General features: G+C 37.4%; 1 protein-coding gene across 1 annotated transcript in view; it reads left to right on the top strand.

The window, feature by feature from the left end:
* The window catches only part of ATXN10 (ataxin 10), a 93510-nt gene that overhangs the window by 8747 nt on the left and 61069 nt on the right, over positions 1 to 23694 (top strand). The window contains exons 3-5 of the mRNA XM_030457806.1: positions 207 to 289; positions 20974 to 21070; positions 22000 to 22164. Coding sequence (XP_030313666.1) covers positions 207 to 289; positions 20974 to 21070; positions 22000 to 22164 — 345 coding nt within the window. The remainder of the gene's footprint in view (positions 1 to 206; positions 290 to 20973; positions 21071 to 21999; positions 22165 to 23694) is intronic.

Below are 23694 nucleotides of genomic sequence, written 5' to 3'. Positions count from 1 at the left end.
TTTAATATTTAGAAGAATAGCAAAAAGAGAGGAAAGGGTACTTAGCTCTGAAGGTAGTGTCCAATATTATCAATATGCTTTTTATTTCAGAGTTTCTGAAGATAATAAAGATTTGCTTTTAACTTCAGTGAAATGCCTTTTTGCTTTATGTGAGTGTATTTCCTATCGAGTGATTTTTTTTTTTTCTTCTCCCAATTTAATAATAGGCAGTTGGGTCTCATCTCTACATCCGTCCATTTGATCAAATTGCTTCATAGTATACAAATCAAAGAAGAATTGTTATTGACTGGTAAGACAATGCATTTTGTTAAATATATAGCCTGCTCTGTATTTTTTTTATGTGGGGAGTCTTGTGGTTGTCACCTTGCTGATGGTTATTTTACATAAATAAGCTTAATTGTTTCTTGGATTACATGTAGGAATTGGAGGGCCTTCTCTTATGCTGCTTTAAAAAAATCTTGGCCCCAAGTCTAGTCTAATTGTCTTTGCCCTAAGCCATTCCCTATAGCTTATTAAAGGAAAGGAATGTGGAAACTTCTTTGAAATTAACCAGGATATTTGAATTGCAAAAAGGAAAAGTTCCTGTAATAGGTCAATTCAAAATACATTCTGCTGCTTTACTGCATTTTTATTTGATCTAGAAACTTAGTAAAATGAACAAATACTCCTTTTTTATTTTGATGACATTTGAAATTATTTACCTGGATCCAGGAAACAAATTTGGGCTGTGACTTTTTAAAAATTATTTTTACATTTTAATTTCTGTACTGTGATTGCTGGCCAGTCTGCATAATGTCTGCCAAGAACTGAGTACTGGTTCAAGTAGTGTTCACATTTCCTTAATGGCTGAGCTGTTTTTTTAATGCAGTGAAGAGAAAATCTGACTATAGTGTCCTTTTTCCTTAATTGCAGTCATTGTTACTGAATTCTACCAATCTAATTTATCTGGATATTAAGGCATTTTTAGTTATTCTCTACAAAATGTGTGTTTCTCTGTGTGTGCATGTGAAGCTTGGTACAGGGCGACGGATCCCACTCTTTACTGTCTGTGGTTGTAGAGTAGGGAAAATTTGGCTCCTTGCTATTTTTATTTCTTTTCACTCCCTCTTGGATGAGGTTTTTACTGGGTTCCTGTTACTGCTCTTCAATCATTCTGTGAAAGCAAGTGAAACTACTGTCATACAGTAACTTGCCCTCAAACACCTTTATGAAGCTGGGAAGGAGCAGTGAAGTCTAGGATAATGTTTTTCCTTTTGCTACTGTATTTGGCTCAAAATGAAGCCTTTCAGGCATGTGGAGTTATTATACTTAAGCCACGTTCAATCCTTTACTCATTGCTGGAATCCTTTCAGGGAAGGCTCAGTGGTGCTGGCACAGTGGGAGGACCAGAACTAAACCCTTTGGGTGTCGGAAAAAAAAGGACTTTCCTAGTGACTGTAAAGAGGAGGAGCTGTTAGCACACAAGAATGGTTCTTAATCTGTGTCATGGGGTTGGACAGGAAGGATTCCAAAAAGCAAGGAGGACAAGAATGTCTTGTCCCACAGTGACAGTGTCCCTTCGAAGACCAGCAAGAGAAAAGGAAAAATGATAGGAGGGCTATGAGGATGATCAGGAGACTTGAACACCTCTCTTACGAGGAAAGACTGAGAGACCTGGGGCTGTTTACTCTGGAGAAAGACAGAGGGAGGGATCTTACAGTAAGTGTTTGAAGGGTGGGTGTAAGAAGGAACCAGTCTCTTTTCAGTGGTACCTTATGATAGGACGCGGGGCAATGGACACAAACTGAAACACAGGAAGTTCACCTCACTATGAGGAAAACTTTCTGACTATAAAGGTGACAGAGCACTGAAACAGGCTGCCCAGAGGAGTTGTGGAGTGTTACTCTCTAGAGACTTTCAAGACCCATCTGGACACATTTCTTTGTGTCCTGCCCTAGGTGATCCTGCTTGAGCAGGAGACTCAGACTCAATGATATCCAGTGGTCCCTTCCAACCCCTAACATTCTATGATTCAATGGGAACTCAAGTGCTGGTCTTGTTTTGACTGACATTGTTCTTATTAGGGTCCTTGATAGCAGTAAACTTGAAAAGGCAGTGAGGGGGAAATGAAATTCTTACCTTCTGCTTAATCAGAGCATCAGGAATTATGGTTTGAGCTTTTCAGTGGTGCCTCCCAGCGTCTGCAGGAGGGTGAGCAGGATATACCCTGTTTTGGTTACATCTGTGACCTGAGGTTTCCCCCTCAGTCTTGTGGCTACTGATTTCTCCTTGATGCATTTGATGGGTTCATGTGTGCTGTTCTTTTCCTTCTGGGACATGAAGAAGCAACTGTGAATGTTGCTCAGTGAAAAAGAAAGGAGGGAGTGGAACCGAGTCATTTGGTTAACTACTTTGGACTCCTTTTGTAACCAGAAGATGTTACAAAATCTTTTTATTGCCATTGAAAAGTGAGGCATTGACCAGAAAGCTTTTAACAGTATTTCAGTAAGAAGTGTATTGTGACTAATGCTCTCCATAGCTGTTCAACAAATAATTTTGAGTTACAACTAGAATTTGATGTACTGATAGGATAGATGGTTTGTTTGATACTGTATGTAATATTGATTTTGTTGGGAAACATATAATGAACATAGCTGAAGTGTTCCATTTCTGTTAGTACAACAAAAAAATTGTAGACATACAAGTGTTGCTAATATGTTGTTAGGTGAAAATTAAACCAGAGCCTAGAGCACCAACTCCTTCTGCAGGATATACCTCAGAATTTAACAGTTACATTCAACTGTAGATAATTAGTTGTACTTTCAAAAGAGAGACAAATTGCTAAATTGGACTTGGATAGCACTGTTGAAACAAAAGATACCCATGAAATTTGTAAATATTACTGTGTTTATTAAGTATATTTCTACTTCATAATTCTCTTCATATTTCACATAGGAAATTAGGTCAGAAGGTTAGCATAGCATGTGCATTTTGTTCTAGCAGATAATTGTTAAGTGGAATATTTCAACTTGTTCATTTGGATATTTGTCCCATTAACTCTTTTACATGTCTGCCTGGATTTGATAATCTCTCTTAGTCCCTCTTTATGTCATCATGGTATTTTAAATACCTTTGTTGCTTTCAGAAGAACAAAATACAAGGATAAACAGGTAATGCTGTATTCCACAGTGAACAACACTAATGTTTAAATTCATATCCCTGTGAAATCTCCCTGAGGAAGTCATTGTACACTAAATAAATTTGAAGTTCCAACATTATAATATTTATAAAGAAGAACTACTGAAAATTCTTTATGCAGACTTCTTTTGACCTTATTTGTGGCAAATTTTTACTCTTTTATCTACTAGTAACTGTTAAGACTTGTAAATCTCTGAGTGGTGTGGTGATTTATGCAGGAAAGTTCAATGTAGTACAATTTGCAATGGGTAAAACCAAAAATGAAATAAAGTGTATATTCTCTGGCCACCACTGTGATCAGTGTGTTGGTTTTAGGAGAGGATGAACTGCCTTTTCTAATGATGTATCAGTGATAAAGACAGCAAAAAAGGAGGTGCTGTGCAAAGCGATGTGATTGAAAAATGTTGCTAAGATTCTTTCAATTAAACCCAGACTCCTTTGCATTCTTTTCTGTTAGGAGAAAAACATTTTTATTAGTTTGTCCTGGGGCTAAATATACATGTGCATACTTAATTTGCCTCCTCACTTCAGTATATTTTCTCAAACGTCTTTACCAGTGGTTTTCAGCATATCTTTTTTTTAATTTTATTTTGAGTACCATAAAAAGTGAGATAAATCCCTCAGTGCTTGTGGAAAATCCAGCTGTGGAAAAAGTTGTTTGTTTTGAGTACGTGATATGCCACGAAGGCAATGGGCCAATAAATCTGAAGGTGAGTTAGTATGTCTCTTCTGGAATAGGTCTTTAAGGCTTCAGATAAGTTTAAAAATAACTAGTTAATTCATACATATGGCATATTGTCCACCTCCATCTGCAAGCCAGCCATCCCTGTAATAATTTTCCTTCTTTTTAATACTTATATTAAAAGAGAACTTTCCTTTATTGTGTTGCTACAGATTGCTGTGCTGAGGGAGCTGGGTCTCTTTAGTCTGGAGAAAAGGAGACTGAGGGGTGACCTCATCAATGTTTTCAAATATGTAAGGGGTGAGTGTCAAGGAGAAGGAGTTAGGCTCTTCTCAGTGGTGACCAGTGATAGGACAAGGGGTAATGGGTGTAAATTGGAGCACAGGAGGTTCAAGTTGAATATCCGGAAAAATGTTTTTACTGTCAGGGTGACAGAGCCCTGGAACAGGCTGCCCAGGGGGGTCGTGGAGTCTCCTTCACTGGAGACATTCAAAACCCGCCTGGACACGTTCCTATGCGTGGTACTCTAGGTGGCCCTGCTCTGGCAGGGGGGGTTGGACTAGATGATCTTTCGAGGTCCCTTCCAACCCCTAGGATTCTATGATTCTATGATTCTTATTTTTCAAGTTAGTTTTAGTTGCATTCCACAGATTAGTATCTCTTCTTGTAATTTCTTACAATGCAGAGTAGTAATTTGTCTTGAGCAATTCAAATTCTGTAATAGTTGAAGAAGAGAACCTTCTCTAAGAAGTTGCACAGTGAAAGCCAACAGCTACATGAATGTAGGGGGTAGATGGGCAGTGATGCTTAACAGATGTTTAAATATTTGTAGCCCTTCTTTTGGACAGCATCAATACTGATGTGTCACTGATGTGTCTAATTACTCCAGAAGTCCTCCGTCCTTATCTCAGCAAGAGATAGAAGTTCCCAGAGAAGCAGAAAAAAAATAAATCAAGTGCTACAGTTCTTGGACAGTATCAGAAAACTGGACTCAGTGTTCTTAAAACTATATATTTTGAAAAGCTAGGAAGTGTGTGATCGAGTAAGGATTTTAGATTATGGATATTCCTGGTGGGAAGGTGGAAAAAATAACAAATGCTGTGCCCCTCTCCTCAGTTCAGAATTAATTTGAATAGGGATTGGAGGTGCAGGAATTGTATATATTCCTGAGGAAATGCAAGAAGGTCCATTTGATTTCTTTTTTAACTGAATTGAGACCATAGTCTTCTAGCAAATAGCTAATAAGATACTAAAATTGTTACTTTGAGTCTAATGAAAAAGGGAATTCTCTGCAAAATACAGATTTAATGGAATTTTCGTAGTGCCCTGTCCACATCCTTTTTGTTTTATTTATTTTTTTTAATTAAGGAAAGAAAAAAAAAGGTCTCATCATAGCAAGGTTTTTCTCTCTGCAGTGGGTACAAAGACCAAGAACACTTGCCAGAGGAGTAGGCTGATAAAGCTGCCAGATGAACTTTAACTGAACTTAAAGCAGACCCAGATCTCTTTAAGAGCTAAGAAGTAGTTCAGCATGTGAGGGATTGCAGTAGACATAGGAAATACCCTTGTCAGAAGCCCAAGTACAAAATCTCCTTCACTTCATAGCATATGTCTTGGTTTGGTTGTGGGGTTGTGTTTTGTTTTGGTTTTTTTTACCTTTTTCCTATGGCAAATCTTAAGCTTTCCAGCAGAATCTAGTTGACCTTTGGGAAGGTACACTCAGATTCGTCAAGGTGATGGATCTTTAGATTCCAGAGTGTGAGATCTGGATTAAGGATTCATCTATGAAATCTAGGAAAAATAGATAGCTATGTTACTTCTTAATAAATTGCAGTGAAGCAAAGTTTTAAAGCAAGCTTATGTTCAATAGGCTGTGTCCCATTTGATTTTTTCATGTATTCCCACCCCCATCCCATCGTGGACAGAAGGTGCTTTAATCTTTTTGTTTGTAAATAGACCTCAAACCTTTCACTGCTTCAAAATACTGCCGGTGGTGAAGAATGTGCTTTGAATTCCAATATAATTGCTTGAAAAGAATTTAGCTGCCAAGATATTTTTCTCTCCTCTAGGATGAAAAGGCACTGGATGACTGATAGCTGCCCTGTGTGGGACAGTTTGTTGTGCAACTCCTCTGAATGCCTTGATTGTCTGCTCTGAGCAGAAATGAGTGCAACTGCTCTGTATCAGTCACAGGTCAATACTGCTCTCTGTGTGCCTGAGAGAGGTGCTCTGGGTGATGCTTGAACTAGCTTTAAACCAAAGACCACTGGCATTGTTTTTGTTATGCTGTGCTGATGCCATGCCTCTTAAGTTTTTAGGGATTTTAACCAACCAGGGCAGGCTGCATAAACATGTATTAGTGGGAAAGGGTTAACAGCTTGTGTTAATGTCATGGGTGCTCCTGAAGATCTCTGTCAAAATCAGGGTACAGACATGCTTGCTGTTGTAGAAAGGTTTAGGTTGTTTGCTGCTCTTAATGTTATGAAGTCCAGAAACACTGGGGAAAGTACAGTGGATGATAAGCTTGAATCCTTGAACAAGAATTTGACTTTGCTTTCAATTTTCTGGAAAGTGTTTAGGTGTAGTTAAACTGTGTAGTTAAACTGCTACATGTGCTCTGTTTAGAACAGAACTTAAAACATGCCTTTAAGAGCAGAGATGAAGGATGACTCTATGTAGTTTTTTGTTTTGTTTTTGTTTTTTTTAATACATGGCTTATTATAGTATCATGAGCATTTTCTGGTAGGATGTTCAGCAACATGAATATCATATGTTTAACACCTGTTCACACCGCCTTTCTTGAGAGGGGAAGTGTAGGAAAATATAGAATGTCTTGTTCCAAACATTTTAAAAATACTCCAAATGCCATGTACTTACAAGGGAGCTATAAATATATGTTTCTTGCTTTTGAGCAGAAGGGGGGAAGGCCCATGATAGTTCTTAGGTAAAACTGACCACAATTGATCTGAAACTTCTGTGGATTTGTTATTGTTTGTTTTTTTTTTTAAAATTATCCTCTTATTGCCAGCAGCATTAATAATAACTTGAGTTCAATTACTGTCAATGTTCTTGAAATATTAATTTGAAAACTCATTTGAACCTAGTCAGCTATCATGCATATTTTCTTCTAGTTAATGAAAGAACTATTGCTCTTGACCTATTGCTTTCTTAAGATGGTCTATGAAGAAAGTGTATTGGAAAATACTTATTAATCTATCAATGAGGAAGAGAAGTACTTATTGCCATTTCTTGCAGAGTAGCCTTGGAGTTCAGAACTCTGTAGAAAAAAAACCCAAAATAACATAACTCCCTCTAAGAGATTATAAAAATAAAAAAGACGTAAGGGCATGTGTGCTTCAAAAATAAAAGGTAAGGAGCCTAGGCTATATATAGCTTCCAGCCATTCTGTTTCCTGCAAAAGCCAGATGGGATGGTAGCATTTCATCCTTGATGGAATAACAAAAATACCCTTTTTTCTTAAGGTCTGCAGGAGGAGAACATCCTGCAATTAAGCACAGAAAAATACTCATTTTCTTTGTTAATTCTTGAAGGTGAAGGCATGCTGTGTTAAAAAGCCACTGAATCATAAGCTGTAGGAGTTCATGTCATACTAGAAAATCATGTTGACATTTCTTAATGAAGGATCCCTTAAAAGAAATGGAGAAGTGAAGAAATTCCCAGGAGCTGCTCCGGGTAGCTTATTTCTTCTATAAAGTTATTAATTCAAAGTAATTTTCAAGGATTTGCAGTGAAGGCGCTGTGTAATCAAATGTTTGGTTTCCCAAAGAAGAATCTGATTAAAATAGGGACCTTTGAGTTGTTTTGTTTGCAAAAATATTCCTGAAAGCAGAAATTAATTAATACAAATTAACTGACTTGAGTAATTTCTACTTGGAGAAGAGAGGCTAGGAGAAATAAACCTTTTAGATCTGTCCTCACTCAGTGAAATGAAGCGTAACATATTTCTTTGCTCTTACCTGTTCCTAGTTCTGCACTCAACCATTTGCAAATTGGAATTGCACTGGACAATAGAGAATGGCTAATTTTGAGGGTATGGAGAAACAGGGGAAGGTGTCTCTCAAACCTCCCCAAGAACACTGAATTGATTTCCTTTTATTCTTTTTTAAATGGGCAGCCATGTGTCCTTAACAATTTCTGGATTCTTGCCAATATTTATCTATCTTTTCAGATATTTTCTTTCCCTAGAAGGCAGTGGCAACAGCATCACTGTCACTTTTGGTTCCAATAAAGAGGTTATATCTTGGCAATAGGAAAATGATCTAGAAATAAATACTCAAACCTTTTCATAATGCATCTGAGCCTGGTATCTTTGCAGAACCAGTTAGCTTGAAAATCGGGGCATTAAGTGCTCACATATTGGCACAGGAATCCATCAGTGGCCTAGTTTTATACTTTATTTTTTTCTCTATATAATAATATACTTTATTATTTCTCTTATCATTTAGAGTGGCAGGTCATTCACAGATGTGTTTTAAATTAACAGGAACGAGAAACATAATGGTCAGCTGTATAACCTAAGTATTAGGTAATGAATGCTAATATTGATCAAAGCCTGTCTCTTAAATCTTGAAGTTGTCTTTTAATTATCTTTCAGTATCTTTAATGTTTCTGTTTTATTCTTTGAAAAACTTGCATTCTGCTTTAACTGTTTTTGTAGTTCTTGAATTATGTTGCACTGAATGATTTATTTTCTAAATTACTACCTGTGTTTTGTATATGAAAAATATTTTAAAATATGCCTGAAAAGTGTGATGAACAGTGAATATTGTACTAGACAGACATCATAGTAGAGTGAATACCCAGAACAGAGTCAATATTCAATGCATATGGGGAACTATTGCTTAATTTAATTGCCTAGAAGCAGAGCTCTTTTTTTTGCTGTCTTGACAAGTGTCTCCACACAGGCTTGGTTAGTGTGACTACAGTTGGAGAAGATATCACTTTTGATTTGTATCCTGGAGACTCTAAAACACAATGGCAAGTAAATTTAAACCAGCAGGACTGAGGAAGGATTCTCTTCCCACATCAGTGCCCTCTATATTTATCTGTGGAGGAGGAGGCAAACTGTTTAGTTGGGGGTAGGAGAGTGTATTACTTGGGGTTTTTGTTGTTGATTTGCTTTGTTCAGTTTTTTGGTGTTTTTTTTTGTGAGCAAATACTGTAAATTATTATGTTGCGGATTAGTTGTGCGAGTCATATGTTAATGTATCTATTCAAATGTAATGAGAGAGTAACTGGTTATAAAGCTTGAACAATTTTATTTGTCCTACAGAGTCAAAACATCATGAACTGTTAATAGGTGACATTTGTCAATTTAAGTTCACGTTCATATCAAGGGAGAGGAAGTGGGAGAGAGTGGTTTCTGAATGGACCCACAGTCCGTGGGGTTCGTTCCCAAAAAGCACCATGAAAGGAACATGCCTCAGTTGCTTGGAGGAAAAGAAAATGAAAAAATCTTAACCTCCATTTATTTTTATATTTGGGGTTTCCTTTTGCTTACTGTTAGCATAATTAAACTACTTACGTTTTACAGTTTAAATAAACCAGATGCTAATTTAAACAGACTTTTTTTAACCGAATAAATAAGGGACAGCCCTGATCTTAAGAATTACCAGTTTCCATGTGTGATCTTTGCTTTGTCTATCTAGGCTTTTTGTATGGGGGATTGGTGCCAGTGCTTTGCTGCCACTGTTGAAGTAAAAACTGTAATTACATTGTCAAAATAATATTTATAGTATTTTCGGGGAATAATTGTGGGACTGTGACGAATGTATTATACTCATCAAACTTTTATGTAAACATATGCATGAGTTTTTTATTTGAGTTATTGGTGTTGTTTTTGGCCTTTGTGTTTTTCCAATCTGTAAAAATAATATTGGGATTTTCATGGTCTTTGTAGCATTCGCAGAGTGTATGCCCTAACAATCAGTTGATACACTATCTGGTAGAAGTAAACTGCTATTTGCACTTGTTTTGGGATTTTGGTTTCATGTTTCCATAGCTTAAGAAAATCCTGTGTTTTTCTGAGTTTTGCTATCCCCTAATTATTATAGCTCAGAACACTTTACTACTTACCAAACAGGAAAGTTTTATGTAATTAGTTTGTTCTCTTTGTACCATTTGGAGTTGTTTGGGGTTTTTTGTTCCTTTTGTGTTTAGCTCATCAGGTTTTTTGTTTATTTGTTTATTTATTTGAAAAGTGACTGTGAGCATCTCCCAGAACCCTACATGTTAGGAAGCAAATGCTAGGTTTCCTAAAAACAGGCAGCTGCCCCTCTGCTAATCAATGGTATGTTCTGGACTGGGGCTTTCTTTCTCTTGGGTGCTGGTAATGAGGAGAGGCTCTCCCTATGAGGAGAGGCTGAGGGAGCTGGGGGTGTTCAGCCTGGAGAAGAGGAGGCTCAGAGGAGACCTCATCACTCTACAACTCCCTGAAAGGAGGATGGAGCCAGGTGGGGGTTGGTCTCTTTTGCCAGGCACCTCTCAGCAAGACAAGAGGGCATGGTCTTAAGTTGTGCCAGGGGAGGTTTAGGTTAGATATTAGAAAGAATTTCTTTACAGAGAGGGTGATCAGATATTGGAATGGGCTGCCCAGGGAAGTAGTGGATTCTCCGTCCCTGGAGATATTTAAAAAGAGACTGGATGTGGCACTCAGTGCCATGGTCTAGCAACCGCAACGGTGGTTGAAGGGTTGGACCTGATGATCTGAGGTCCCTTCCAACCCAGCCAATTCTATGATTCTATGATAATTAACCAGGTGTAAAAATGCTTCAGTCCTGCCCAGTACTGCAGCTTTTACTTTGTAACTGCTCTGGCTGTGCTGTGTTATGGTGACTATTGTCACAGGTTTTTAATGAACTGTACTTCTACATAACCTGTATGGCAAGAAATACAGCCATGCAAACTTTACCTGTCCTAAGTATGTGAACCCTCTGTTATTGTGGGGTCCAAAATCCATTAAAGGCTGTGGAAAGACTGATTTCAGTGGTGTTTGGTTCAGGTTTTTGTTCCAGGCTTTTGTTCCCTTTGTATAAGGGAACTTAGACACCTCTTTCAGCCATCTGCAGAAGGAAAATAGCCAAACCTGGAGTAATCTGAGTCACACTGATGAATTGTCCTGGGTTTGCAAACTCTGAATTGTCTTCAGCTCTTTTGTGTGTAGTATTGTCCCTGCCTGCAGTGGTTAACTCTTGGCCCATGTGCTGCACTTTGAATCTTCTGCCATGCATAAAGGCACAACTACCTGGGCACTGCTGCTGTTCTTGATGGTTTTGTTTTTTCAGAGCTGTGCCCTGCATAGCTACTACAGTAAGCTATCTTTATGTGATTTAGCAGTAGCTGTATGTGCCACTGTTAACTATTGTTTTCAGCCTGACACATCTGTGTTTGCACACGTGGCGTGGCTGTGACTTGTGGTGTTAATATGGAAGCTTTACACATGCCTTAATTTCTTTTTTTCTCATTTCACAACATTCCAGAGAGGAATGAGGTTTGGGGACACTTAAGATCAGATCCATTGATGAAATACAGCTTTAGGGCCAGAAATGTTATTAAAATACGACATATTCCTAGGTTAAAGGGGGCAGGGGAGGGAGAGGGAAGGGGTAGAAGGGACGGTAGTAGTAGGGCTTCCAACTTGAAAATAAAAGCTGAAGCATGACCTGCATCATCATTACTAGGCCCTTGACAGAGCAGGATCTGTCAAATGTAGAATCTTGTGTAAGCTTCAGCTTTCTCTGCTTACCTCTTGTTGGTCCTATGAAGATTGTTACACTTCCTCCCCTCTTAAAAACTTTTTCCTGACTTCAGTTGAAATTTCCTACCAAGGTGTTGTTTCCTGACAGTATTTTTTCCTACCTTGGGCTTTATTCCCTGTTTTGAGTCCTGTTGCTTCTGCAGTCACAGATTTAAGGTGTGCTGAGCTGAATTACTTTCTTTACCATGAACTGTGAGTATTAGAAGTGTATTACTGAAGCAGCTTGCTGGGACACAGTTCTGAACTACAGACAGAATCCTGAGTAGCAATGTTCATCTGTCTGATGGTGTTGACACAGATAGCATTGGAAGCAGGCTTTGAAATAATGACAGAAAAGTTGATGCTTTCCAGTAGTTGGTTGCACTGATGATCAAAACTGTCTTTTTCCATAATATGAAAAAAAATTGTTCCATTGGCACACAGAGATGGTGACTGTCTCAGAGTCAGTGTAAGTCATTCTGCTCCTTCTAGGAGAGACACTAACCTGAGCCTAATACTCCTAAGTTTTAACAATTAGTAGATCAATGAGCTGTCTTATAGAGTGCCATTTTCTAGTTGCTGCTATTGCTTTTAGGCTGTGTGAATAGCTGTTCTTTTTTTTCCCTTGTTCCTGCAATTTGGAGGCTTTCTAGTACAGCCTGCCAAGATGTTGCTGATTTATGACACATGCACAGTGGTTTTATACTGTGGACTGATACCCACTTGGAGCACAAAGGAAATGGGAGTTTGCTGATGTCTGTTTAATTAGAATGGTTTCTGGTTACTTTGGTTGAGGCTTGAAATGAACAGTAATGCCTATGTTTCTGTGGACTTTTAAATACAGTGTTCTGTAAGCCCTTTCCTTCCTTCCTTCCTTGTTCTTTACTGTCCCCTACCCTACCAGCAAATAATGTCAACAATCTTTATAATGAGACAGGTTTCTAATCTACATCAATCTATGTGAATTAAAAATTGCAGAAATATGCCTAGATTTAAGATGATCAGCTTTCATTGACTGTGAAGGCATGGGGGGAAAAAAGTCTGTTCTATTACGGATTGAAAATTTTTGCCTTTTTTGTGTTGATGTAAAGGCTCTGGTGTTTTTACTTTGCTCTGACATTGTGTGCTGAATCAGCAGCTGCACAGGGCAGCCCTGGTGTGGTCAGGGCCATTGTGACTGATCATTTTACCTTGCAGCAGCTGCTCAGTAGATGTTTCTGGCTTCCCTCTACATCAAAGGCAGGAAGAGGAACTAGTCTATCTCATAACCTGCTGCTAGACTTCGATGGACATAGTGCAGGTCACATACTTCCCCATCTTATAGCTCAGATGGAAGAGAAAGAGAAGAAACAAATGATAAGCAATTGTAAAGATTACACTGTGGTGTTACAGGTTATGACAAGATGTAGGTTGTTTTTCTTTTCCCCAGCAGGGGCATCTGGATCATATGATCAAGGCGGGAAGAGGGAGGCAAACAAACCTTGTACTGCAGAAAGCTTCCTAAAGACAGAGCATCCTGATGTGTCAGGAGGAAGCTTAGTTATGCCTCTCCTACGGAGGCCCAATAGTGCTATGGTTTTTCCTCCAAGGAAAGTGAAGTTTGAAGGTGGTAGAAGGGAACTGGAGGAAAATCTAAGCAAAGAGAATAATGTGAGGCATCTGCTTGTTTCAGGGTAAAGTAAAAATTGAAATCCAAATAGTTGTAATATGTTAAAGTTCACTGTTGCATTCTTCCATGCTTTTGATTATCATTGCCATGATACAACTTCTAAACTCTCCAGTTACATGAGCAGTGTTCTGATAGAAAAGCAGGGAGCTTTTTGTAATTGGCTTTTCAGCCACAAGCTGTAAGACTTTGCACCATTCTGCAGAATCCTTTTACTAGCAGGTTTGGGCTGGGAGAGAAATATCTCGTGCCCATCCTTCACTTTTCAGTTAGAATTTTAGGGAATATTGCCAGTGTAGGAAGGAAAAGGTACGAGATTTTTAACCAGGATACACCAAGGCCTTGCCCTTTCTTCCATCCTCTGGACACACAACATGTGGGATACAGAATGACAATGACAAGGCAATGAGAAGAAGCAAGTTGCCTTTGTTGATAAAAAACCAAACAGTAATGCCAAAAAACATGGATGCTAAAACTTCTGGTGTAATTTAATGTGGATATACAAGTAAAAATACTAAATATAATTTTACTTGTTGATCTGGCTATTGCAAAAGGACCATGATCCGTTAGTAGCCAGATAGAAATTGAAGTGGCCAAAGAAGATAAAAAAAAAGCCAAGTATCCTTTCCAGAGGAAAAGATCATTTGCTACTCTAGGGAATATGTAAGCACTTCAATGGAAATTTTGGTTTAAACGAAACAACGTCCACAGTATGCCATAAAAAATAATTGGAGAAATTTGTTCATAATTTTGGTTAGTATTTTACATGCTAATATTTTATTTTCAGACCTGTACAAAGTATCATGTAGTAGTGTGTCATATGGTTAGATACCACGAATAACACATAGTGGGTGGCCGGTCCTTTTTGTTATTTTTCTTGGTTTCCTGGCATGGTTTAAGTCCAGGTTGAGACTCCCCAGTACTTCAAATTTGCTGATTTTGCTAGAGCAGTGTCTTTAAAGAGACATTGACTGTTAGGTTTAGGCTCAGTTTTTATGTTGTTTCCAGACAAAGGTTTTACATCCTAACACAGGCAGGAAGCTTATAAACACCGTTCCCAGTCTGCAAGCACTTCCACACATTTTACTTCACACAGGAGAATAATCTCAAGCATGTGTTTTTGCTGCTTGTGGGGATAAAACAGGAGTCCTATTTACTATGCCATAGACATTAATAGATAATTTATTAAATACATGAACACAATCATGATTGCTTTCTAAAAATAAAATTATGCCATTAAAATACCAGAAGATAATGAGAACTGTTAGTTAATGGTAGTGAGCATTGCTAATGCTATGTGAGTCTGTATCAGTAGGAAAGTGATCTCATGTTAGGCAGTGGGCTGTCAAACTCTTTTCCTAGTAAAAGTACAAATCAACTTTTCTTACTTTGCAATGATGAGATCTCATTAGAACTTATTTTGTATTATAGGCTAACTTGATGAGTGTTCTGATAGTTTCTTCTAATTTACTTGTAACTCCATGTTTTTAATAGCGTGGTGGGGATTTTACTTGTCTTTGAGTCAAATTCTCCTTTTTAGTCAAAACAAAGTGTTGATATTTTGCCTAGATATTTAACATCCAAGGACAAGACGATTGTGCAGTCACCATACCTAACCTGTTAATATTGGAACTGGCATTTGCAAAGGAAAGGAAAAAAGAGAGAGTGCTAATTTCTTTTGGAGGTAGAGGAGGTTAAGAGTGGGAACAGAAACTTATTAAACACAACATTCTTGGTATTCCACAGATGGTAAAAATGGGTTACTAGGCTGCACTGCAGCAAGTGCAGTATATTCAAGGTAGAAATAATAATCAGTAGCTAGACATTAATTTTATTTACAGAAATAAAATGCTAAGCAGCATTTTAATAACTTTAAATGACAGAGCCTATATATGTATTGTACATTCAATTTGAGTAGTCTAGACAGACTGTTTTCCAAGGAAAATACATTTTCATCAGTATTTGTGGTATGATTCATGGTGGTAAAGAAGCAAATAACTTTTTATGACTGGAAGTTGCTTTAACTTGCAGCCACAAGGAACCATGTCAATGACCGGATGATAGTGGTGGAAACTAACATTTTATAGCAATAGAGGTCTACACCTTATGCTGAGCTGAAGGTTTTATTTTTCCAAGGATAGCAATATATCACAAAGCATTCTGCCATTGTTTACAAACAACCAGAGGTTGCAGCCCACAATTTAGATTTGCAGTGCTCACAGGGAACTTGAAAGGCATACAGGCTGCTGGGAGGGTGTTTTCCTCTAAGTAGCTGTAAACCTATGTGCACTCCCCCAGTGTAGAAGGGGCACACCAGCCATATCTTTCATGCATAGTTAATGGTTAGCAAAGCATTAAAGAGTGATCTACACGTTTGCTGGACTTACATTTGCAGTCTGGCAAGTGATGTTCTACAGCTTCATATATGCTTTGGTTGGGTTTATTTTCTCTCTCTAACTCCAGTAAAGGCAAAAGGTTGTACTTAAAACTTTCTATGCTGTCTGCCCCAAAGAAAAAGAAAGGAAATCTCTGAATGACTGTTGTAAGCCTCTGCAGCTGAGGTTGGGGTTTTTCCAAGTGACTGGTGAGCAGGTCTGCAGGGCACTTATTCTTGACTAGAGAAATTGTAGTAGGAATTTGAAAGGTAAGTCTGATTATCCACCAGGAAAAACTCACCTTCTGTAAGTAAGATTTAGAAGTGTGTATGAATATAAACATTTAAATAACGCTATAACAAAATACATTGGAGACTAACATAATGGTTGTGTGTAGCAATCTAACCAGGAAAGGTACTGGGGGGTAGAAATTGCAGTTAGTCTTGTTTATAGAGGCTTACCAGCAGTAAACTCTTACAATTTTGCTACTGGAACTTTAATAATTAAAAAAAAAATCTTATCACATAATGATGTGGAGCGGAAGAATATATTATATTGTGTTTTAAAACCACAGTGTTTAAAATCTTTGTCCTAATAACTTAAAATATTTAAGTTTTTATCTAATACACTATGATTCTGCTAATACCACTGTGTGAAATGACATCTTCATAAGGAGCATGATGCAGGGTCAGGCTTGTGAAAAGTTCACATATGTTCTTCATACCAGTTGGGTAATACTGCATCTAATTGTTTAAAGAGTGTGCCAGAGCTTGATTCAGTTAGTTTGAGATCATAATAGAATGAAAGAAACAAGTGGAATTGTGATCTTATAGGCACTGATCTGCTGCAGTGCATCCTCATACAGGGCCATAAAGTAATACTAGCTGCCTCCCCTTCTGCATGGATAGCATTGAGTGACTCTAAAAGATCAATGTACACACAGACAAATATTTAGGTACCAGAATTCATTAAGAGTCAGTGTTTCCCCTTGTACACGTTTCCTTGTTGTATAAAGAGGTTATTTTTGTATAACCTAGAAAATTCTTCAAAACCCATTGCCAGTTTTGTAAAGGCAACGTGTAATCTGAGTATTTGCATTTGCTAAAGAACATCCTGCTTTTATAGGAACCAATGAAATGTCAATGGGGAGGGGGGAGGAGGAAATTTCTTCATCTCTAGGGTCAATCTGTGCATCAGAAGTTACATCTTAGTGCATGTAATTTCACAGTGGTTGACCATCAGGTTAAAAATAGTCTTGTTGACCACACACAGTGTAACATTCTTTAAATTAAAATTTGGCTGTGCTGATAGCTAAAGAATTATTTATTAAAGTCAGTGCTTATAGACAGAAGCAGCTAGGGAATGGATTTTAAATGATAAATAAATAAATATTATGGAAAATATACATGCATTTATAATTGTTGTGAGAATTATTTCCCAAATACTAGTAAATGCAACTGGAAAGAGTAGTTGACAATTATTTTATAAAGATCTGTAAGTTTCCAAGGTAAAAGTGAAACAGTCTTGGTTCTTTTTTCTTTAATTTTTTTTTTTTTCCTTTTTAAAAATCACATGGCTTACTAAATGGATAGCAAAATGGTTTCAATTGGCTTACTGTGCAATGGACTTTCTGGTTGTTGCTGCAAGGGTAAGGAAATTGTTGGAGAGGAGAAAAGCAGTATCTGTATTCTACAGATTTCTAAGCATAGTTGAATCATATGGTGCAGCGGTCAAATCCAATAGAGTTAAACAAAAAAGTGAAACATGGGAATTGAATTTTAAGAAGAGAATGTTAAGACTTCTCTAGTTGGGAATGTAGTACTTCACTTTTATTCTGGCATTTACATTTTTAAATGTAAATGTACATACCCTGCTGTGAATTAACAGCTCTCAGTGGATCTTTTGTGGGGGTTTCTTTTTAAAGCATAAATAGCAAAGTCTAAATTTCCAGTGCTCATATAAAAATTCACTGTCACTTGGTAATTTGGTGCTAGGCTAGTACATTTTATATGGAATCATCTTTGGAGAGAAACTGTGTATGAGACATTTGCATACTCAAAGACCACCAGGTACACCTGTGAGCTTTTGAGGATTTTTTTCTTTGTTATAAGCATAGTCATGCAGATGCTACTGTAATATGATTCACAGAACACGCTGTGATGAGCTACTCTAGTTCTGGTGCTCTAATGACTTTCCATTGAATTACAGAATACCTTGGGTTGTATGGGACCCACAAGGATCAATTTTCATTCTCTTTTAATGCTGTTTGCTCCAGTTCATTGTTGGCTTTCCATCTGTGATGGCTGAACCATAGCAAACAGAATCATAGCATGGTTTGGGTTGGAAGGGACCTTGAAACATCATCTGGTCCAACCCCCTTGCCATAGGCAGGAACATCTCCCACTAGACCACGTTGTTCAGAGCCCCATCCTCCCTGGCCTTAAACATTTCTATCTGCCTACTATCTTCCTGGGCAACTGTTCCAGTGTCTGACCACACTCATCATAAAAAATATCTCCCTTATATCCAATCTACACCTCTGCTTTTTCACCTTAAAATCATTGTCCCTATCCTGTCACTACCAGACCCTGGTAAAAAGGCTTCCTCTTATAAGGATATATTCCGTATATATTGAAAGTCTGCAACATGATCTGCCCAGATCCTTCTCTTCTCCAGGCTGAAAACCCCAACTCTCTCAGCCTTCATTCATTGGAGAGGTGTTCCAACCTGTCTGCTTGTTTTTGTGCCCCTCCTCTGGACCTGCTCTAACCAGGTCCATGTTTGTCTTGTACTGGGGACCCAAAATCTAAATGTGGAACTTCAGGTGAGGTCTCACTGTGCAAGTCTGACCAGCTTTTTGATGAAGACCCTCTTGTCCCTCTTGTTCAGGTGAATCCCGTCAGCTTCCAACAGAACCAGCTGCTCAGAGGTACAACTTGATCATAGAAGCCAAAGCATGAGTATTTATGCTCCAGTACACAGACCTTATTTAGTGTTTGTAATTTAGCTAGCATCACACCACTACATCATGTGAAATTATGTTTTTCTGTAATAGGTATTGCTTTTTTTTTTTTTTTTTTTTTTTTTGTACTGAAATGAAGTTAAGACACTGCAGAAGTAGTGCATTGTAGTTGGGACAGAGCACATTAATTGACTGGATAGATGGTGAGATAGGTCTTGTGTGTAGTGTGTGGTCTTGGTGTAGCTCAATTACCAAAGATGTTTGGAGAGTCACATCTTTCTTTCAAATTGCTATGATTCATCATATGAGGCTATCTGCATGGGGGAATGTTGCATTACTAAGACAACTTCTTTAGCTTAGTTGTCAATAGATACAATTGCTTTTGTCTCACAGATAATCTGCTTTCCAATATATTGATTTGTTTCAAATTAAATGTAGAAATTGCATTTCTAGTTAAAAGAGAAATGTTAACAATTGCTGGTTAAAAATCAGCACAGACAAAACTTGTTACTTCCTGCGGTACATCCACAGAATTGACACCTTTTTCCTGAATCTTTCTCTTGTTCAGAATAACATCGTTGAACAAGGACAGCATTGGTTGTTTTCACAAATATTAAGACTCCATTATGTGATAATTGTTACAGAAAGAGTGGTAGCTTTTAAAAGATCTGTAACTTTTTTTTGTTTGTTTTGTGGACTGTAGTATGTTCTTTAATGACCAAAGTATAATTGATAGCTGAAAAGGTCAAGCAAATTCCAAGTAAAGATTGGAGTATTATCAACCAAACTCATGTCTATTTGAGAGATCTTTCTCATAGTAGAGTAGGTAGGGAGTTCACCAAGAGAAATAATCTGTTCCTATGATTTACTGCCTTGTAAGCTTTTTCTCTAGCAGGGAAGTAATCCCATAAAACGTCTGCTTGAAAAGTAGCATGCCTGTTCTTGCTGTCTTTCAGAAAAATTCTGAATCAGCAGAATGGGAACCAGATGGATGGGAGAAGCAGAAGCATAATGACAGGCAGAAAATAATAAAAAAGTGCAGATGTGTGGGGAGAGAACACAGACATCTTAGAACTAAAGCATAAAGGAGAAGATTATTCAAAATGCAGCATGTAGGAGGCATATATAGTTGGGGCTTAAAAATATATATATATAAAAAAGTTACCATTCCCTAAGCCCAAGTGACCTCATTTTAGACTTGCTTCCTTTTGGTTACCAAGAGGACATATGCCCGGACCTTTGTAGGAAATCTGGCTGCCAGCTGGCACAGCACCTTTCAAAGAGACCTAATTTTGTATTTACAGAACTTGAAAATATCAGCCACTTCCATCTGTAGTAGCCTGTTCTTGGTAGCATCTGTTAAACTGCATTTTAATAGTTAGTATTAACTTTCTTTGCCAACCCATTAATAAGGGTGAGACCATTAAGAGCTGTCGATAGTGCCAAAAAAAGTGTTTTAATTTTGTGAGGTCTTTGGGTTCATGCTCTTCTTTTTCACCAATTTGCATCTTTTGGCAGGGTCTAGGGTATTATTTTGTATGATGAAATATCATCTTGCCCTATTTTAAGTTGGTATTGAGAGAAGGCTGGAATAAGTCCTTTGTAGTAATAGGAGAATCTGCCATATTGCATTCGATGTTAAAATTGGAGACAGTTATTTGGAGTACTGGCTTTAGTTTTTCTGGGATAGAAATCAAAGTATTGAGCACATCGTCATATTATATAATCATTTGTTCAGCTAAATAGAATTCAATGTGGGTAACAAGGGAACAGATTCAGTTCTCCTGCTCTGGCTCTACCTACTACAACAACTTTTTCTGTCTCTGGCCAGCTTGGGGCAGCTGCCTGGGGAGCTCTCAGCAGGCCGAGCTGCTCTGGCAGAGTTTAGGTGATGACAGGCTGCCTATTTGTGTTGATTTAATATGAGAAAGGAAGCCACCTCAGATCCTGAAGAGGCAAAATGGGTACTGCCATGTGGCAGACACTGGTTCAGCATACATCTGCTTCAGTTTGTAGCTCCAATCTTTCACTGATTTCAATCTGTCTTAAACCTTGACAGTGTCAATTAGTTCTTGTACACATGTAACTAATGCTTGACATTCAGGTAAGTCTAACTTGAAGAAAAAAAATTTTTTTTTTGGAGGGGGTATAATTCTACAATACTTTGTAAAATTATTTGCATTAGAAGAGAAAACGCAAGTATTTATTGATAGTACCAGTGAAATTTTACACCCATATCTTAATTGAGATGGATTCTGTAGTATATAGCTGTACTGTTGAAAGGTTTGTCATTTATATGGAATTTATTTGTCTTTCTTTGAATTCCTATTAGTATATTTTCTGGGTTTTTTTCAGCTCTTCGTTGTAGCCTCCAGTTTCTTGGAAACATTGCCGCAGGAAACGGAGATTCCCAGAATAGCATTTGGAAGTGTGCTTTCCCAGATCTCTTCTTGTAAGCATGGACGAGTGTTTTTTTAATAATGTAATTTCTGTGGTTATATTCAAATCTTTTGTACATGATAGTTGTGCCTCTACTGGCACCATAAAGCTTTGAAAAATAACTTTGGGGAGAATGGGCTGGTTAAGACCATATCCTGTAGATGTTTTTTTTGTTAGTCAACCGGAGGCGTCAGGACCTTTAAAAACCTGCTTCTTCTAAACTAACAGTAAACTGATTTCATTTAACAGAAACTGCAAGAAAACTTTATTTCAAATTCTGATCTTCAGAGGTTTATTTCAGAGGTGTTTTCGAGTAGTTATACTAATTTCCAAGAACATAGTTTTTTCATTATTCATGTTGCTGCTATGATGACCTGTCACTATTTGGGGATCAGATGTAACCAGCAAGTGTAATTTAATCTCTGTGTCTTCAGATCTTTTGATGTCCTCCTAACCTCACTAGGATATATTCTGGAGGTTTGATGACACTGTAGAATGAAATATTACATAAATAATTTTGTGCAATCACATTACATTATTGTTGATGTGTGGCCACATTTTTCATTGTGAGCTAGTAACAAAGGCACATTAATTCATTTGGATACCCATTCTGAGTGTGTTTACTGGAGCCCAGTCATCAGCACTGGATATATAAATACCTCATGATAACAGAAGCAGATAACTTTTATGGTTTCACTGAATTTCTAGATCTCCAGCTGGCTTCAGTTTAGCATTAGTTTTGTAAACTGCTTGTTAAGCTTGACCTCAGGTAAGAGTGGGATGTTTTTCTTTGCACATGACTTCTACCCCTCTTAGTCAAAGAGAAACTCATGATTCTCTAAAAGATGGCGAGGAACAACAACTCAATGAGCTGAATACTGCTGATCTGTTTTTCCAGGATCAGTTTTAACTTACTCTCTTAACTCTTATTTTCTCTTGAAGGACATGCCTAACGTACAGTGATGAGAAAATTGTTGCCTATTGTTGTATGGTCCTTTTCACCTGCCTTAACTCAGAAAAAGTGAGAGAACTATTGGATCCTGGAAACTTGACTGTGGCTCTTCTTGTCCTGAAAGTCTACAAAGAGCAGTTGGAGTCTGAGTGGTCGTATGTATCTCTAGATTTCCTCCCTTCCTCTTAATTAGATGTTTTTCTAGTGTAAATCTGTATTAAAATGTCTAAAACTGCGACACTCCTAAGTAGTAAACAAAGATCTATTTAGAAGTTAGAGATAAAGTAGATTAATTTTCATTATACTTTCATGGACTGTTTTGATGACTGCTAAAATAAAACTACATTCTTGTTGAGGATCTAGAGAGGTATTTTTAAATCATGTTCTGGTTTGGTTTGGTTTTATAATGAAACAGGGTTCTAGAAAGCAAACTAATTTTTACTTATGTACTGATTCGTGGAGACTTTGAAATAAAGTTAATGCAGTATGTAGTCTTACAGACTACAGCTATTGGGTCATGCTAGGAAGATGTATATGACTAATGCTTATGCATACCACATAAAATATGGGGTTTTTTTCTTCTTTTTTATTCTTCTCAGAATATAAACAGTGTTCAGAAAGTAAACTTTAAAAGTTTCAGGGTTGGGTGACCAGACTTATATTTAAAAAGTGACAAACTGAGGGTTTGTTTGACATCTGTCTATATAAGCACATGTGAAATATTGCTTTTCAGAAATACCCTTCATTTTATTTATGTTGAGAAGATAATGCTGAAATGTATTTTTACTGAGATATAAAAGCACAGGAGAGCTGGAAGATGTTTTCATGGTGTTAAATTTACATTTTGAAAGTAATTGCAGAATAAATGCAGCATCAAAACAAATGCTGAGGTATCCATTTCCATTATCTCTTCTAGTGTGAAGTGCATTCTGCTGCTGTTGCAATGAAAATGCCTTACGTCCACTAATGGGTGTTTGATGTGTCTTTGATATAAGAAAGTTGGATATTTTGACAATGATACGTGAAAAGCTAAGCATTGTATTTGGGTCATTGTGGTTCCTGGCATCTTGCTGTCTCTTTAGGACAAATTCTGAAATTGTGTAGGTTTGCATGTACTGTATGCTGGAAATAGCTATTCTTTCATTAGAATCTTCTGTTTCTAAAACATTTTTGGATAATGAATGAAGTGCACTTTTCTACAATTAGTTTTGTGAAAGACAGACACATTAATTCACTGTTGCTTTGAGTGTGTGTTTAGAGTAGGTTTGGATTCTAATGTATCACTGCTCTTGCTTTGGCGTCCATTTTTAACATTGCATATAATCTTTCTGGTTTAAACTAGTTCTTGGTCATTACTAAAGCACCTTTTTTTTTTTCCTTCATTGAGTAATTATGTTACTTTCTGCTATGGAAGAGTATGGATGCAATATAGTAATGTAAAAGCTTATAAAAAGATTTGTCTCTTCTCTTACGAAGTCAAAAGTTCTTACTTTTGAAGTTAAGAATACTTAATTCCTTCCTAAGTTGTGTCCGAGATGGAGAATCCAGTTTTGTATTACAACAAATAAAAAATGAATGCCCTGTGTGTTTATTTCTGTTTGCTGGGCTATCTTGCTGCCAGATGCTGCTTTTAGGTATTGAAAATCTTTCTTGAGATTTGGTTATAGGTAAAGCCTCAATTTACA

Source organism: Calypte anna, chromosome 1 (assembly GCF_003957555.1).
Source record: "Calypte anna isolate BGI_N300 chromosome 1, bCalAnn1_v1.p, whole genome shotgun sequence".
In the NCBI taxonomy this organism is placed as follows: Eukaryota; Metazoa; Chordata; class Aves; order Apodiformes; family Trochilidae; genus Calypte; species Calypte anna.
Note: the sequence above shows the minus strand (reverse complement) of the source record. Positions and strands in the feature narration are given on the sequence as shown.